This window comes from Oryctolagus cuniculus, chromosome 9, assembly GCF_051225735.1.
Source record: "Oryctolagus cuniculus isolate XC-2025 breed Fujian yellow rabbit chromosome 9, ASM5122573v1, whole genome shotgun sequence".
NCBI classification, from domain to species: Eukaryota; Metazoa; Chordata; class Mammalia; order Lagomorpha; family Leporidae; genus Oryctolagus; species Oryctolagus cuniculus.
Window position 1 is genome coordinate 39,132,740 of NC_142875.1, and position 18,036 is coordinate 39,150,775.

General features: G+C 41.7%; 1 protein-coding gene across 27 annotated transcripts in view; it reads left to right on the forward strand.

The window, feature by feature from the left end:
* Nucleotides 1-14,907, forward strand: part of KLF12 (KLF transcription factor 12) — a 509,531-nt gene extending 494,624 nt beyond the window's left edge. For 23 of the 27 annotated variants that reach the window (XR_016212834.1, XR_016212835.1, XR_016212833.1 and 20 more), the window contains one exon: nucleotides 5,311-14,907. Coding sequence is in view for 23 of the 27 variants with exons in the window: in XM_070048719.2 (XP_069904820.1) it covers nucleotides 5,311-5,492 (182 nt within the window). In the remaining 4 variants the exon portion in view is untranslated. The remainder of the gene's footprint in view (nucleotides 1-5,310) is intronic. The other 4 variants (XM_089303614.1, XM_089303615.1, XM_089303613.1 and 1 more) reach the window with 1 other exon arrangement.
* Nucleotides 14,908-18,036: the final 3,129 nt, after the last annotated feature.

Sequence of the window (18,036 nt, forward strand, 5' to 3'; positions counted from 1 at the left end):
CTGCTTCCCAGGTATATTAACAGGAAGCCGGGTCAGAAGCCCAGTACCCGGGAGTGGAGCTGGCACTTCTATCTGGGAGTTGAGCATCCCAAGCTGCAGCTTGACTACTGTGCCTTGCCTGCCCATTATGTGTTTTTGTTTTTGTTTTTTAAGAAGAGAGCATGTTTTATTTGTAAGACAACATGGGCAATATTATCCATAGCATTTTTCTTTTTTTTTTTTCTTTCTTTTTTTTGGAAAGCATACATTGTACTCATTTATTCGTTTTACAGGGAGAGAGGGAGAGACAGAGGCAGCAAGGCAGAGATCTCCCATCCACTGATTCGCTCCTCAAATACCAGGAGCCAGAAATGTAATCCAGGTCTCCCAAGTGGCTGGCAGAGACTCAGCTGCCTCAGCCATGCCCTCAGCCTCCCAGAGCCTGCGTTTGCAGGAAGCTGGAATGGGAGTGGACCTGGGACTTGAATCCAGGCTCTCACATCCTACTGCTAGGCCAAATGCTTTGCCCGATATGTTGGTAAGGAAATCATCAAGGAAAATTCTTCAACACTCATTTTCTAATAGCTTCTTCCCTTCTCCCTACACCCGTGAAGAAAGTCTGCATCTTTATTACGTGCCTTCCTTTATTACGTGCCTTCCCGAGTTGCTTAGTCTCCAGGATAAGCTTATCTGGCGTTTTCATCACTTTCCCTCCTGAAGCAGTTAAGTATTTGCTTTTGTGTTTCTGAGGCCTGTTCCTTTGTCTCTCTTGGTTTCTGATTAGACTTGCTCACACCTCACGGACTACTTTTCAAGTTTTGCACTGTTTCCCTGTTCCACTTTTGCAGGCTCTGTTGAATCCTTGCTGCCAGTAGATGCTTTCTCTGCCTTCCCCTGCCCCTGCAAAATATCCATCTTAAAAACGATTCCAAACATTGGAACTCCTGCTCATTGATCTCTCTCAAATTATATGCCCCTTCCAAGACCCCACAGACTCGTAAATCACCATCATGCACAATACAGTGGCCATTGAAACACGACCACACTTAAAGGAGTTAGAAATGGGCAGGATGCCATTATTATATAGAATTTTGCTTTTGGTTACCAGGTGAACTACAAAGAGACATTCCTGACCCACACACCAGTCTGACCCTTGCCCTCTTAGGTGATGTTACTTTACTTTTTAAATAAATTTTTATTTATTTGAAAGGCAGAGTCAGGATAGACAAGAGATCTTCCACCCACTGGCTCACCACCCAAATGCCAGCAACAGCCAGATTTGGGCCAAGCCAAAGCCAGTAGCCAGGAATTCAGTCCAAGCCTCCCACATGGGTAGCACAGACCCAGGAACTTGAGCCATCATCTGCTACCTCCCGGGTTATACTTTAGCCAAGAAGCTGGGTCAGAAGTAGAACCAGGACTCAAACCCAGGCATTCTCATATGGGATGCAGGCATCCTAAGCATTATCTTAGCACCACACCAAACACTGCTGTGTACTTTTTCCTATTTTTAATGCAGAAGAGATCTTAAAGATATTTTTTAACATCTGATAAAATTGGGTTAGCCTTTTAACGGAGTGACTCATTTCCTCTTACCCAGAACTCTCGATTTACGGTATTTGACATGACATGTCACATGTGTATAATACTGAGAGGACTGTTAGGATTGGAATCAGGAATCCTAATTTGACAATGAGTGGTTACACCATCACCAAAATATCTCCTCACTCCCCCATCCCAGACTAACAATATGTAATGTATACCTCCATTCAATAAATTAGCATTCAAGAAGTCTACAAGACGCAGGGGTGTCCATCTCTTACATCACAGCTCAGGAAATATTACTCCCAGCTGCCAGACAGTAAATATCTTAGGCATTGAAAGTCACTCAGTGTTGCAACCACTCACCTCTGCTGTCACTGAGAAATAACCAGAGCAGTGTGTAAACAAACGTGACTGTGTTCCAGTAGAAACTTACTTACGGACGTTAAAATTTTAATTTCATATCATTTTCATGTGTACAAGATATTTCTCTTTCTTTTTTCCTTTAAAAATGGAAAAATGAGGGAGAGCATTCAGCCTAGTGGTTAACGCCCCCTCTTGAAGTCCCTGGGTTTGATGCTCGACTATAGGTCCATACTCTAGCTTCCGGGTAATGTGTCCCTGGGGAGGCAGTAATGTTGGCTCAAGTAGCTGGGTACTTGCCACGCATGTGGGAGACCTGGATTGTATTCCCAACTCCTAGCTCTGGCCCTGGCCTTGCTGCAACCATTGCACGGGCTTTTGAGGAGTGAACCAACAGATGAGGGTTTTCTCTCTTTCTACCTCTGTCTGTCAAATAAATGCATAAAAATTTCAAAAGAAAAATGTAAAAATGGGGACCACAGTTTACCAGCCGCTGGTATATATTTTCAAGTAGAAAGAGCTACTATTAGTAAACAGCTAGAATGAAAGTCAGAATATGACTGGTAGCATTTTGAGGAAGACATTAGAGAATTTCAGTTGCCTAAGTTGGATGAGCAAAGAAGTCTAGAGAGCACCTGAGATCATGAACTCTCCCTGTGGATCTTGCCAGCTTCTCCCACCCTCCTGGAGAGGAGCCTAGAAGCTCTTGCCTGCCTCTCTTTGCCCCTACTTACCTTTGGGTCTATCCTGGCTACAGAGCCCCTTCCTCTACCATCTGGAATGGCCAAGGCCGGGTCTAGCAGGTTTTCCAGTTCGTACACCACTTCCCCACCAAGAGAGAAACGCAGGTTCTCCTACCACACAACTGACCAGTGCTTTTCCCCAAGTAAAAGGATCCTTTGTTCTTTCCTCTTTAGGTCTTCTACTGTCAGTAGTTAGTCCCATAGTAACCTGGGTGGCAGCTAGGAGATGCCCCTGTGTGACAAGCAGCCAGCTAGCCTAGCTCAGTGTACCAAAGACAGGTGCTCTGGCTTCAGCTCAAGCTTCATTTCTTAGGACCCATGTTCATGACATAAATGTCATAGAGACGACATGTAACATGTAAAAACATGTCAGTAGTTGCCCTCGATGTGCTCTCTAGTGGACTCTCAGTCTTTTCACATTAGGATTTTGCTGATTGGTTTTTTTAAGCTTCTGTCAGCCTCTGGTCGGTAGACATACACGAATGCAGGTTTTGTCTCCTTAGGACAACCAGACGAATCAGAAGTTGGAGTTCTATTTGGGTCAGTGCAGCCAGGAGGCTTTATCTGAAAGCAGCCCTTTCAGGGTAACCTGGCGCTTCCTGTGGGCCACAATTAGTGCATCAGCATTTCCCGTCTTAACAGGTCGGAACTATTCACTGTCTTCTGAAAGGGCCACTTGATCCTACAAGGGTCATATAGACCACATTGATTTAACAGTTGAATGAAAACTACCGAGTCCAGTTTGGTCTAGTTTTCCCATGGAGGCATTCCCTGTACATCTTACCTTATGGAGCTTAGTATTTTCCTGTGTGCATGGCTCCGTGTGTGTGTGTGTGTGTGTGTGTGTGGCAGTTCTGTTCCTTCAGGTACTTGCTTGGCAACTATTACGTCCCCAGGATACTGAAATAGTAGATATGGTCCCTGACTTCCAATCAGAAATGGATGGAGAAAGCCATCGAAACAAAATACTTACAGTGTATTCTGATAGTGGATGTAATAGAAGTAGGAATTGAATTGGGACTAACGACTGCCAGTAGGAGACCTAAAGGATCTTTAATTGGGGAAAAGCACTGGAAGTACTTAAGCTAACTGTGAGGACGTGACAGAGCTTAGATGGGGTAAGAATTATGCATTCCAGTGCAGCAAGGTGAAGAGCACTGGATTCCGAGCCACAGACTTGTTTCTCCTGGCCTTGGCTGAGTCACTTCCTCATCTATGAAGTGGGGTTAATAATTCGCATTTTGCAGTCCTGTACACAGAGACAGCAAGTGTAGCTCCCTTCCTATCGTAGACGTTTTCACCAGAGGCCATGTGTGGCCAAGAAGTACGTTGTAGACTCTGGAAGGGGTGGAAGGGGTGGAAGGGGTGGAAGGAGGGATCAGTTTTTGTGGGGTTGCATGGGGACAGGGCTTCCATTCTGAATGAGAGCCAGGAAAACAGTGCACCTGGGTCAACTATTGTCCCGCTGTCCCCGGGAGCTCACTTGGACAATGGAGAGTGTATCTTTCCCCAGTGCAGCCTTTGCATATTTTACTGTCCTTACAAGTTGACTGAGGGACCTGGTCAAATTACATACTTTTTCACACTGCTTTTTTTACCAGGACTTTCAGCACTGGGGCCGACTTGATTCTTTGGGGCTCACCGTGATTCATAAGCCCTGAAAAATATATTTAAGCTTGACACTATTCAGCAGTCTCAGATTCTTCCCCATGGACGAGCAAAAGTAGATGTTGATGAAAACTGTCTACTTAACACCTTATTGCTAGGGCTAGTGAGGTGCTGTAACTCTTACTGAAATGTAGCACATGGGCACTGTGTCCTAAAATAGCCTTGAACCAGGTAAGGATACAGTATGTGTGTGTTTCCGGGCCGGGGGGGGGGGGGGAGGGTTGTTGAGACTATTGAACACGACATAACTAATTTTGCTGTATAATTCTTTGGTCTTTTTTAAAATATTTACTTATTTATTTAAAAGTGTTCCACAGAGAGAGAAGGAAAGGCAGAGAGAGAGAGGGAGGGAGGGAGGGAGGGAGGGAGGGAGGGAGGGAGGAAAGGAAGGAAGGAGGGAAAGAGGTCTTCCATTCGCTACTTCACTCCCCAGTTGGCTGCAATGGCCAGAGCTGTGCTGATCCAAAGCCAAGAGCCAGGAGCTTCTTCGGGGATTCCCACGCAGGTGCAGAGGCCCAGCACTTGGGCCATCTTCTACTGCTTTCCCAGTCCATAGCAGAGAGCTGGATCAAAGGTGGAGGCAGCCAGGACTAGAACTGGTGCCCATATGGGATGCCGGCACTGCAGGCAGCAGCTTTACCTCCTGTGACACAGCGCTGGCCCCTCTTTGGTCTTAAAGACACAATAAACTTGGAAGAGCTCTCACAGTCCTTTGCAGTCCCCTGCGATGATCCTATCCAGTGGCAGTCAATCTACGCCTTTGATATTGTGGCTGCAGAGTAACTGCCCATAATCCAGTTAACCGACTCGCCAGATGTCCCAGCAGGAAAGATGAGATCAAAACTCTCACCAGCCCAACCCCAAACGTGTGCTGATGAAATGGTAAGATCTCCTGACAAAGGCTTCCCACGTGGAAATTGCACTGAGAACAGCAGTTTTCCCAAATCGAGTGCTGGCAGGTTTGTAACGGAAAAGTGACGGAGCACCCAAGCTTGCGTGCCTTGATTTCTTGCAGGAGAGAAGCCCTACAAGTGTACCTGGGAAGGCTGCACCTGGAAGTTTGCCCGTTCAGACGAACTGACGAGGCATTACCGCAAACACACGGGCGTGAAGCCGTTCAAGTGCGCGGACTGCGATCGCAGCTTCTCCCGGTCGGATCACTTGGCACTGCACCGCCGGAGGCACATGCTGGTGTGAGGACTGCTACTGCTGCCTGTCCAGCTGAGCGTAAGAGCTGGGTCTCTTAGCGGCACCCAATTCAGCAGGGCTGAATCCCCTTCACAGTGTTAACACAAAAAAACAAAAAACAAAAAAGGGCATCACCATCCCACGGTGTCTGAAGCCAGAGCAGGAGAAAGCAGGGTGCCTTCTGCGTTCGGTCCGAAGGCTGCCCGCACCATGACTACGCGCGCACCGTCTTCACGCTGGCCTGGGCGCTCAGCGACCCAGATGCTGAAGAGACACGCATTGTTTTCTGTGCCGTGTACTCTGCCATTTAAAGATGTTTGTAGCTTGTACATGTTCTGAGCTGTCAGACGTTTTGTTGTTGATACCCGAAAGGTCATCTACCCCACATTGATGGCTAGAGCAAGACCTTTTCAATTTGGATGATCCTCCCTCTGTCCCAACCCCTCCCCCACCCCCCCAGGCCCCTTTTTAAAAGACGTTTTAGTTACTGTCTCAGTGAGCTAGGACACACACCCAGTCTGATACCAACAAGCAGCACGGAGGTAGAACCGAAGACGCTGTTGGAGAGAGGTTCCCTTCGCTGACAGTGCAGGGGCCCCGCGGCAGGCGGGGGGCTCTGCCGTGGTGATGGCGACAGTCCCCCATCACCGGCAGCCCGTCTGGATGCCATGCCCGGAAGGAAATCAACATTGACTCTTTTCATTTGTTTGTCCTTGGTCGTTCTCGTTTTGTTTTCGGTTCTGTTGTGTGCACCTGTTCCAGCAGAGGGGCAGTGACGTTTCAGTGGAAGTCTAGTCCTGGTCCCTGTACCTGGCGTGGACTGGCACAGAGGTGTCCAGTAGTTAATAGGAAGAGCCTGTCTTTAAAAACAAAGACTACTGCCCCACTTCAAACTCGCAGGGTTCTCGCACCCACGCATCATCTCCTCTTGCCCCCAGTATTTGGTTTCCAGGAGTCAGGGAGGGGGGACACCTTCCTTAGACACACTGGCACCAAGGTAAGAGGCGGGGCTGCCCAGGCAGCCAGCAAACATGAAAACTCAGAGCCGAGATGGAAATAATGCACCCGCTGAGGAGAAAAGCAATAATGAATAAAAGGACTTTCCTACAATAACTTCACTGAGGACTCACATTACCAGTTTTCATTCTTACCAAAGGGATTGTGGAAAAAAAAAAAAAAAAAAGCACCCAGCAGTTTAGATGTCTTGGTTCCATTCACAGCCTGGAGGTCATCTTTCTGCTGCTTGTTGTTCTGCTTGGTGTAGAGTACCACAATTGAAGATTATACTCCCATTTTCTTGTTTGCAAACAGTTGGCTGGTGACTAGACAGGCAAGGGAGGCATAGCCAGGAATTAATTCTTGGGTGAATGAGTCAGTTCTCCTTGGAACCCAGTCAGTGGCAAGGGACTGCCCCCTCCCCCATCCCGTTTCCCCCCAACCCCCAGTCCCAGACAGCCTGCCATGGTGCTAGTTTCGGGGAGCCAAGGACAAGGGACTCTCCAATTGGTTCTTCTATAGAGATTCCATTTTCTCAACTCTACTGGGCCCCCCGGGGTCCTGCATTAGCATCTACAGGGAGGTTGAACCCACTCCCCCTGTGCTAGGGATGAGAAGAAACTGCAGTCCCATCAACCCCCAAGAATTATGAGCCTTTTTGCAACTAGCTAAGCATCTAGTTGAACAAAGCAATACATCACCAACAAGCATTCTTTCAGAAAAATTATCATATTTTTGTCCCCACTAAAAGCTGGTTTTTTTTTGGCCAGCTTAATGTGGCTAAGGGGCTTGGGTAAGCTTTGTTGTTGTTATTGTTGTTGTTGTTGTTGTTGTTAGGATTTTTTATAGCTTAGATCTAAAAGGTCTCCAGCAAAGACCTTGGCAATATATTTTAATTACAAACACTTGATTTGGGGAATTGCACAAAATTAACCTCACAATCTGACTAGCTCATTTTTAAATGTCAGCATTCTGAAATAATTTCTGGTTACAGAATTCTCCTTTTTGGGATCATCTTCTAATTCAGATAATCTTACTCTGATGTAGTAAGAACTAAGAACATTGAAACAAGGATGATTTGTGTTGGATGGTAGCAAAAGGACTTTTTAAAAGTGTTCAAGCAACCATATAATGATTTTCAGGTCAAATTCTGGCTTCAAAAATATGTGCTCTGTATTTTTTTCCAGGTCTGAAAAATTCACCAGGCAATTTCCCTCCAACAAGGGCTGTAATTCTGTTGATAAACAGCTTGGTTAGCTACACAATCTACTACCCAACAACCAGTGGGTTTTTTTTTTTTTTTTTAGCAACTGGAAAGTTTTTTTTATCTGTACTATGTGCACCTCCTACTTCTCATTGTCTGTGGCCATTCAGAATAGCAAAAGGTTTCGTGATGCATGCCAGCATTAAGGTGTCATGATGCGTGCCAGCGATGCTTACTGGTCAGTGGCAAAGAACAGATTCAAAGAGGAACAAACATATGACCATGAAACCCCCAACACTGGCTCCAGAACCTATTGGACAGGTAGTAGGGAATCACTTAAGTGAATGCTGATTTGATATCGTGAGATTTCATAAGAAGAGCCAGTCCTTTTCTTTGCTGAGAAGTGTCCTGAATGTATTCGGGCGGACACGGTTTTCAGAATCCATGGAACTTACTTCCTGAGTGGCAGCTTTGATTTAAATTTAGCACAGAGTTTCATGAGCTGTAGCTCTCTGGTAGTATAGGAAAGATTTGGGGAAGTGAGCTCCCTCCTCACCCCTGAAAGTGAGAAGCAGGCTGAGATGATAAAGCTGACTGGTAAAAGCCGTCAGTGGGACACTGTCTTCCCCTTTGACAACACCATACGTTGAAGAAGAATTCCAAGCACAAACAAGTAAATGCGTCTGTGATCCAGCCCCAGGCACTGAAACGCAGTCTAGGCTTGTGTTGGGACACAGCAAATTCTTTTTCATGAGTTTCCTAAAAGTTGCCCCGTGGGATGGGAGAACATAGGATATCTTCAGGCATGGAAAAGCCTGCATTATTTCTCACATACGCATTTCTGGCCTCTTTTACAAAGCACAGTGCATCATGGGCAATGGAAAAAGGATGGAAACCTAAAGGACCTGTCACTTGTCCGTGATTAGATGCATTCTTTGGTTTCAAATTGGAAATGATTACATTTATAGATGGGGATAGGCACATGGTTGGGAACTTAACCCACACGCGACTGTAACGCCTTAAGACAGTGCAGTGGACCTAACTTACTCTTTGCTTTGTTAGAGACTGACTTCTAGGGAGTTATCTGAAAAGTTACGGAGGTTCAGATTCTGAGGTTTAATAGGATCCCTTCTCGTATTCTGATCTTAAGTTGTTCAGAGTTTTGTGTTCTCCATGCACACCCAGCCGCCTCCTGTCAGTTATGTGTGGACTCTGCTTGCTAACTTGTCTTAAATTCTATTAAGGCATTTAGACAGAGATTCCTGTTGGCTTTCCCATAAAGATGGCACCATAGCCTGGCATCACTTTCACAAAACACTGTAGGACATTTATTTTCAAAAGCAGTTGAACAGCAGGAACATAAACCACATTTTTTTAAAAGTGAGCACTTTCTATCACACGTTATTTAAGTGGGAAATAGGAGGATGATTTCCAGGAGAAAAAACTTGCAGATGCTATGGTTTTCACATGCCAGGTCAAGGTGATGAGAAAGGCCATTTTCCTGACAGTTGGAAGTTGGAGTAGCTTACGCAAATACTGTTTATTTGCATGCAACTTGATTTTCACTTCAAATTGCCATTTGTGTTCTAAGCATAAATAAAATTCTGCACTTGAACATCAGGTCATCAGAATAATACCATGTGTATGGATAAAGATGCAGTGTTCCTCACTCTGCACTTGACTTGTATTTATTAAGGTGGCACATTGGAATAAATCTGCTGAGGGGAGGCCTTGAAAGTGTACGTCTGCACCTTTGTTTTGCTGGGATGACTACTGAGAGATGTAGCTGTAATGTTGTCCGAAAGGCGTCTTATCGTTGATAGTGAGGATTGACAGAATTGAAGCCGTGTTAAGAACATCAGCATCCGTGGTACAGTCTGTGTAGAAGGGACTGAATGGGAGAGAATTCTTAAGAATCGTGATAGGCCCAGGAAGCCTTAATAGTCATGGTTCATAATCCAGTCTCTGGTGTGGTTCTTCATTAACACCTGTGAAGTTAGTAGGAAAATGTGTTCTATTTCAACATCGCTGCTCAGATTTCTTCCTTGGGGTTTCCTGAGGTAGTGCGTTCCATTAAAAAGTTTTCCGTTTGATTTAGTTTGGTTCAGAAAAGGGGTTTAGTAAGTCATGTCTTCCATATTCCACCTTTCTGCGTGTCCCCACACTGCCTTCCACTTACCTGGACAGACACCTCCAACACGTGCACATGTATACTCACACCTGTATATGCAGCAGCCCATGGGCTAATAAATATCAACAAAGAACTTTTTTAAAAGAAAGAATTTGTAATAATCCATGCTGTCTAGAAATATAAGTTATTTACCTTACTAGGGAATCAGCTTATGATACTATATATGACTTTGCCTGCATTTTATAGTTGAGAAATGTACATACAAATGAAAAAATGCTATATTTTCACAGTTTCATTATAGAATAATGTCTGTTTAGCAACCCATGTCCATTGGTACTTTAAATATGCTAAATAGTAAGCAATTGCAATAGAAACTCAGAATTTCATAAAAAAAAGACATAGAAGGATACTGCATCTTTTAAAAAAATAGAGTGACGCTATTTTACTGTATTCGTAACATATGTGATAGTGGAAAAAATATTTTCAAACTCACAAATTTTACAGAGGTTGTAAATAGTTTGATGAAGTATGTTGGGGAAAAAAAGAGCTTCTAATTTTCATCACAATAAAGAGAAAAAAAAAAACTTGTTCAGCTATGCCTTGTGTATCTTACACACAGTTAGCGATATTGCCATGAAAATTCTGTTGCGCTTTGTCACAACTCATTCTTTGTACTCCATTGGAATGGAATGGCTACTTGTCATGGGTTAGCCATGATGGCTTAAAACACCATGAAGTCATTTTAAGTTACAGACAACTGATTCCAAATTCATCATTTCTTTTCCTAAGACGGGGGGATACAGCTGCAGAGAATTTTCCTTGCTGCAAAGAGGAACATCCAGACGTCCTTTTTCCTCTTCTTTCTTAGTCATCTCCCTGCTCGACAACGTGGTTCTTGATAAAAAGAAAAGGGCAAAACCATACAGGTGTTTGTTCTTGTCGAATTCCAGAGAGATGGCTTTTAGGTATAGCTGCGTGTTGACAAATTAAGTACTGTGGGTCTGGCCACGTGGTAAATGAATCTGTACTGGCAGTAGGGATGAGCTAATGCCAATTTTCAGAAATGAATTAAAAGTGCCTGTCAGTAACATTATAGCTAACGAGATATTCCTGTACTTCACACAGCAATACTTCTTCATCAGACTGGGTTTTTCCTGTACGTTTTGAGGCTATGCACACACAAATAGATTCACATAGTAAATTGGATCTGCTCGCATACAACAAAAAAAAAATCCTTTTGTGTCTTTTAAATATACCTGATTTTATGCTAACATTTCTTAAATTGATTTCTCTTATTTGCACGGTGTAAGAATGTAAATGTGAACATTATCTTCACTGTACACTGTGGTATATGGCAGTTACCATTTTCAGATAAAAAGTTGACTATGATTTGCCCAAAACTTATTAAACGGTATCTGTGACTTGAAACATTTTGCTAATTTATTTAGAGCAAAACCCTGAGGGGCGATTGTTTTTCTCTATTTTATCAACTCATATCAAATCCATCTTTACATTGCTTCATTTTGCATTTCCTCAAAATTTTTTATTATCTAAAAACTTTTGGAATGAATGATAGTAAGACTAGCCTTCAATCTTGCAGTGAGCCCTGAAAATTACCAGATTCACATTAAAAATTTCCCAAGTTTCTCACAAGTAGTTATTTTACTGCGGAAAGTAGAGCCTCAGATGGAAATATGCAATGAGATTGTGTGAATAGACAGAAACCCTGGAAATTCTCCAACCCCGCTATCTCAGAGCACAAAATCACCCGAACAGACTATTGAGGGTACCAGTAAAATCATACTCTTTGAGAGCCAAACATCTGGTCAGAAGAGTTTCAAAACTACGACTGTTTAAACTTCCAGGTTTTCGGTGGTGGGTCCTACCACAATGGACAGTGTTCTGCAGGCCCGCATCACAGGCCAATGAAACCATCTACTGTTTCCTCCTCCACGTTTCAGAAAGGGGGAAGGGAAGCTGAATATGTACCAGGATGGGGTGTAAAATACTCTCAAGTGTCCCAGGGAAACGGCCGAGTTCCTTAATCTCATGAAAGTAGAGTTTTCGGACTGGGTTGCTTTCTGCATGTTGTCTGAAAGTACTAAAATACCTTGAAAGTTTTTAAAAAATCAATAAACCAAGAAAACAATACTTGTTTTTTTTTTTTTTTTCTTACTGAAGACTTACTGCATGCCAAGTATGCTGCTGGCGCTTTTTAGGCACATTACCTCAATCTACATTTCATTGATGGGGAACTGAGACATGGAGACGGGGAGAGGGAGACTGAGTTGTGCATAGACACAGAAAGAGTACACAACAGAGGAGGAATGGGAAGTCACATATGTCTGGCTCAGTCTCCTTTCCGGTGTGGCACACTGCCTGTGTGGTCCAGACACCTTTGCACATCTCTAAGACCTAGTAGTTTATTATGGCCACCATGCATAAGTAGTCATCACATTGTCTCAGTAAAATATTAGGACATGTTACAACACTTGATGAGACAGCGGTACAGGGTATCAAGTCAGACCTTGCCTGGGAAGTCATACATGCAAGATGACTGTAAGTTTCTACCTGAACTTGTCCCTTTTCTCCTAAACATTTGGCCTGGAGCTCCAGAATCATCAAAATTCTTCCTTCATGGCATATTTGCCTGAGTTGCTTTTCTCAGTTGTGCATATTTCTTGGTATATATTTTAGACACCTGTCTGCCAATGCAGACCTGCTAGAGTCTGCTGCAGAAGGATTTGAAACATTCACCTCCATGGACCTAGTTCAAGGTCAGAGCTCACTCTTACAGTTGTGAATAGGGTGGTGATCACAAATTGGGATGATATCAAGTAGAAATTATGAGTAATTCCTTTTCCTATTTCTCGCTTAACAGCACCATTGTGGAACATTTTAAGTATTGATAGAGATAATTTGTTTATAGTGTTGTTAGTTTAATTGAATTTTATGTGAGAAACTGTACAACATCAGAGAAACAAAATCCCTCTTCCTTTGGCTGTGTGGAGCAAGGTCTCTGACAGTATTGATTCATGGAGGTGCTAATGGACTTAGAAAACATGAAGAGAAGGCCGTTCCTCATAGTGTTTCTGTTGCTGAAAATGAATCTCCTGAGTTATGATCTTTCTCTGCATTACATGGCTGAGGAAGAGATATAACCTGTATTAACAAATTCGCTTCCCTGCTCAAAGCAAGTGTTCCATGCATACCACCTGCTGAAGATCAACTGGTTTCACAAGCAGTAATTTTTCAATGATAAAAATGACAACTTTAAGTGAGTTGAAAAGAGATGAATGATGGCCATTTTCACATCAGGACTTTGTCTTTCTGGATTCCATCTCTAGAAAATTTGAAGCATTTGAGACAACAGTATCTTGAGTCTGCTTTTTGTGCAGTACAAGAACCAAGGACGCCTATATCTCACTTTTCCTAAAGTAGGTTGACCAAGACTTTCACAGAAATTCGTTTTTGTTGAGAAAAGAGCGTGAACGCTAGGATAGAATTTAGATCCAAAGCTTAGTGGTAAAACTATCCAAGCAATCAATAAGATATTTTAGGGACATACCAACATCTTCCCTTTCTTCTAATTTCATGCCCTAAAGATACAACATAAAACATTATAGAAAATGCCTTTGCCTTACTAGCATTTCTAGTTTTCCCTTGGCAGAATTTTGTGATTACATCCAGACTACAGTATATATTTTGTTCCCCAAACTTTATTATGTTGGATGGGTATTGTTGAACTGGGGCACTGGTGCCTATGTTCAAGGCTCTTTCCTATCAACTTGTCTGTCCACAATTTGTTGTGTTCAGAGACTGATTTTTTTGAATCACTGTTCCCCTACGGGATGGTGGCTGTATTGTTTTGTTCATGTCTATGTGTGGGACACATTGCATCACATGGCAAACCAACTCTGTGGATGTGAGATAACTGCTTACAAAACCAGCTTGAAAACATTGTCTCATGTATTATGTCATCCTGCATCACAATGCAATTATGTGTGTATCATGCTCATTTTTTTAAAAAGAGAGAAACCAGCAAATTCATGTTTGTCCATAGAAGAATGTACTCAGAAATTTCTATGTTGTGAATTAAGAACAGACCACTGTTAAGGTACCCACCTGCCACTTAAAATGACTTAGTTATAATTAGTAGTAGTCTAGACATTGCTCTTGGTGTGTGGGGGTCAATTCAAATGTCATATTCTTTTGAATAATCTCTCAGTCGTTTTTGAAAAGAATACATGGGAGTAAAGAAAAATACCATCTTTGGCCAAATCAAGCAGACATTCTTTTTGGATTTTCCTTGACACTTAGCTCATTATACATGGTGATTGGATCATAAGATCTCTGTAAAAATACAAAAACATCCTTTAGTTTACAAAACAGTTATTCTAGGCTTTAAGCCTCTGGACAGTGAATTGAAGAGATGGGCTGCATCTGCTTCACTTTACTGATGTAAACTTACAGATGAGTCTTGTCTCTCTGTCCCCAGGGAGCTTGAGTGCCCAGAGGAGATCCTACAGGTTAAAGGATGAAGCCCCCCACCCCAATGATGCTCACAAACAAATGTGTTGAGTTCTTAAATCTTCATTTGGTTTTCTGTTCAGAGTTTTAATTGCAAATGAATTTATTTCTCCAGCTTATCTAAAATCTAATTTCCCAATAGTTTCCTCTGCATTTATATACGCTATAGTGTTTAGGCAACCTGTTATAAGTTTATTAATATTATGTAAGTGTTGTTCTTGTATTTATGTATAGTGTATGTATTGTAAATATACTCAGAGCTTTTTTCCTTTTACTGTAAAATGGTGATTTTTTTTTGCCCTATGATAATGTAAAGGGAGACCCTCCTAATGAGATTCTCTCAGAGGATGATTATTCCAGTCTATTCTCAGAGATTTAAATGAACAAGTGTTACCGTTTTTAATGGTGTCTCAGACATATTCTGTTGGTGCATTGCTTTTCTGTATTCAACTTTCCTATGAATTGAGCTGTGAACCGAAATAGAGTTTAAACCTTTAACTGTATGCATTTGTATAATTATCTGAATGAAGGCATGAAGGTTAAATAAAGCATTTTGTATGGAACAACACTCCCTAATTATTACTAAAGCTGACTCAGACACTTTGGAAATCATAGTTATTAACCATTCTAATTAAACCTTTGTTATGAAAAGTTTTACCATTTGTGTATAGTGATTTAAAATCCAGAATAAGATAGAATCTTTATGAAGAAATGAATGAGGTTTTTATTTTGAAACAACCAGCGTTTAAGAAGTGATTCCTAACCTAACATTTTAATGACTATAAAACTAAAAATTGGTTCAAAAATGTCAAATGATAGGAAAGATACATCTTTTAGAATGTAGAATCAAATCTCCAGGAAGTATAATTTCTTCAGATTTTGCCTATCATTTAAATGTAGCATGATCCACTTAGCACCTGCTGAGGCTAGTTGATATATGTAGGTTTTGAAGAAAACTCTGTTATGTGGGCTTTGGGAAAGGCCATTAATGAGTAGAATATCTTATATAACTGCTAGAGTAAGCAACTGCTGAAAAACCTGTTACTCGTTTCATGGCATCATTTGGTTGAAAATCTAGAAAAAATCCCTTTTATAAAGGGAATGGTGGTCAGTGCTAGTAGTAATTACATAGAATAGAGGTCAGTGATAGTATTTGAGTGCTTTCCATTTGCAAGGCAGTATTCCAAGCCTTGTATTCATGCCCTTTATTCATTTGAAAAAATCCTGTGTTGAAATTCTAGTATTATACTAACTTTACAGACTAAAAGACTTGGCACTGAGTTTAGGTGACTTTCTCAGTCAGTGTGGTCCCAAGATTGGCATCTTTCCCCACTAACTCAGTATGGGTCATGGGGATGGAAAAAGAATGGGAGGTGATAACAAGGGTTGAGATGGGAGAAAGAATCAACAGTCACAAGTACCTTAGAAGCATTCAGCAAGTATTGCTATGTATGTATAAATAAATACTATTGTAAACCCAACAAAATACCTATTTCATAATCAGCAGAGTATAGTTTAATATCATAAAAATCTGAGACTGAAATAAATTTGGTTTATTTTTATTACTGACTAGATCCATTTGCAAATGAATGCTGAGTTCTGTGACATTGCTGTGTTTTCTTCAAAGCAACTGGAGACAGCCATGGGGCTACCGCTCACCCTCCATTCCCATCGCAGCCCACTGAGTTTCCTTGGAAACTGAGGCAATAAACCAGTAAGTAGATTTTTACTAAGTTATTTGTGAAGATTTTAACCAGGCCGTTTTAAAAAATCATTTAGTTAAGGCTGGGACCAATACATTAGAAAAGTCTATCCTGTGGCACACCCATATGTAGTGTAGTAATACTTGTGCAACTGAACCTAAGCCTTTCAGTAACCTCATTTTGGAGGTGGCTTTGTAACAAAATGGTACGTTGGACATCAGCTTTATATGTTGGTGGCCTAGTTTTCTGAGAGTTCTCTTCAGGCCACACAAGCAGACAGATCAGCTCTTGACCCTTGTTTTTCAATCTGTTTTTCAGTATACCCCAGGGACCTTTGTTATACCAATAGACCAATGAGGCAAATCTCATGGAAAAGATCATGTGATGTTTTACTAGCAAGGTAATCTGTTGATATCTCTTCTACCAGGTGGTTCCTGGCTATCTCAACCATTAGAATTTGAATATAATAGAATTATATGCGGCTAGATAATTCTGTAACTTCCTCAAAATCTTACCTTCACTCTGAGTATGTGACCGTAACTATGATTTCTAATGTAAACAATGATGATTTCCTTGTTGCTTGTTCTGTCCAATTTAGTGACTGGACCAGCAGCATGAAATAGTCAAAAGTACAGAAACAGCAATGTGTTTAAGATTAGAATACCTTGGGGCTTTATCAAAAAAAAAAAAAAATCAGTGCTAGAACAAAATCATACTCCCTAAAAAATTATTTGAGTCCCAAATGGCCACTGAGGGTTTTCATACTATACAGTGCATTGTCTTCCACCAAAGTTATATGATTTTCTTCAACATAATGAACTCCTTGTGCTTTGTCCCTGTGCTGTCTGGATTTAATATATTTCTCTCCCAGTAGTGTAATAAGCATAATTTACATCACTTCCTGTTTAGTCTAAATTCACCAATGAACGCCTACAGCCCTTACACTTGAGTGATTGTTTATTCCTGAAATAAATTCCATTTTTCTTATACAGGAACAATTTTTACATGATCTTTTTTTCTTTTATGGCTTCACTGTGATAAATGCATGTGTGTGTGTGTGTGTGTGTGAGAGAGAGAGAGAGAGAGAGAGAGAGAGAGAGAGAGAGAGAGAGACAAAGAGAAACCCAGTTTCATGAGGCCACGATGACATCAGCAACATCAGGCTTGAGTATGCTAAAAACAAGTTCCCTGATGAGAGCCCCAGAATTGTTCAAATAGGTACACAGCCATCATCATAATAACTCCTTTTCTCTTACTGTAGCTACATGCACATATTGCAATCCATTTCCTTAAAGAGGGGTAGAAGGCATTGGAAGTCTACCACTACACATAATAAGACTATATTACTCTGATTACCGGTAGCAAGTTTTATGAGCATAAAATAAGGAAAAGCGCATACATGTGTTACTATTTTGTGATGATCTTATACTAATTGATGTGGGGTATTATACAGTGTACCTATGACATATACTCTGATCCAAAGTACAGTACAGTCCATTAGGGCAGAGAGCTAAATACAATTCCAATTGTGTAAACTATTAAAGGGTCAGCACCAGCATTCCTGGGTAATGTATGGTGAAATTTAATGGTAGAGACAGTAGCTGTGGAACACAGGTAATCAGCTGAACCCAAGGTCCCCTGACATCTTCATTTCCATAGATACTGAAATCCCTGATTACCTGCCCAGTGAAAAACCAAGGTTGCTGAGAACTTTGAGAAAATATGCAACAAGGGGATTAAGGGAGCCCAGGGAGCTCGCATTATCACCTCACTCTTGGTTTAGGGATCCTATCAACATCTGAAGCGTGCTCTCTCTGTCCCCCATTCTGTCAACCTCTTCCTTGATTTACATTTATGCCAGTGTTGTATAATCAGTTTACATAGTGCCATTTTGTGACACATTAGGGGCAACGAAATCCATTTAGTGGGTGAAGATAAGCATCTTCAAAAATTGAAGAATGCAATGGAATGGTCTAGGATGAGATGGAA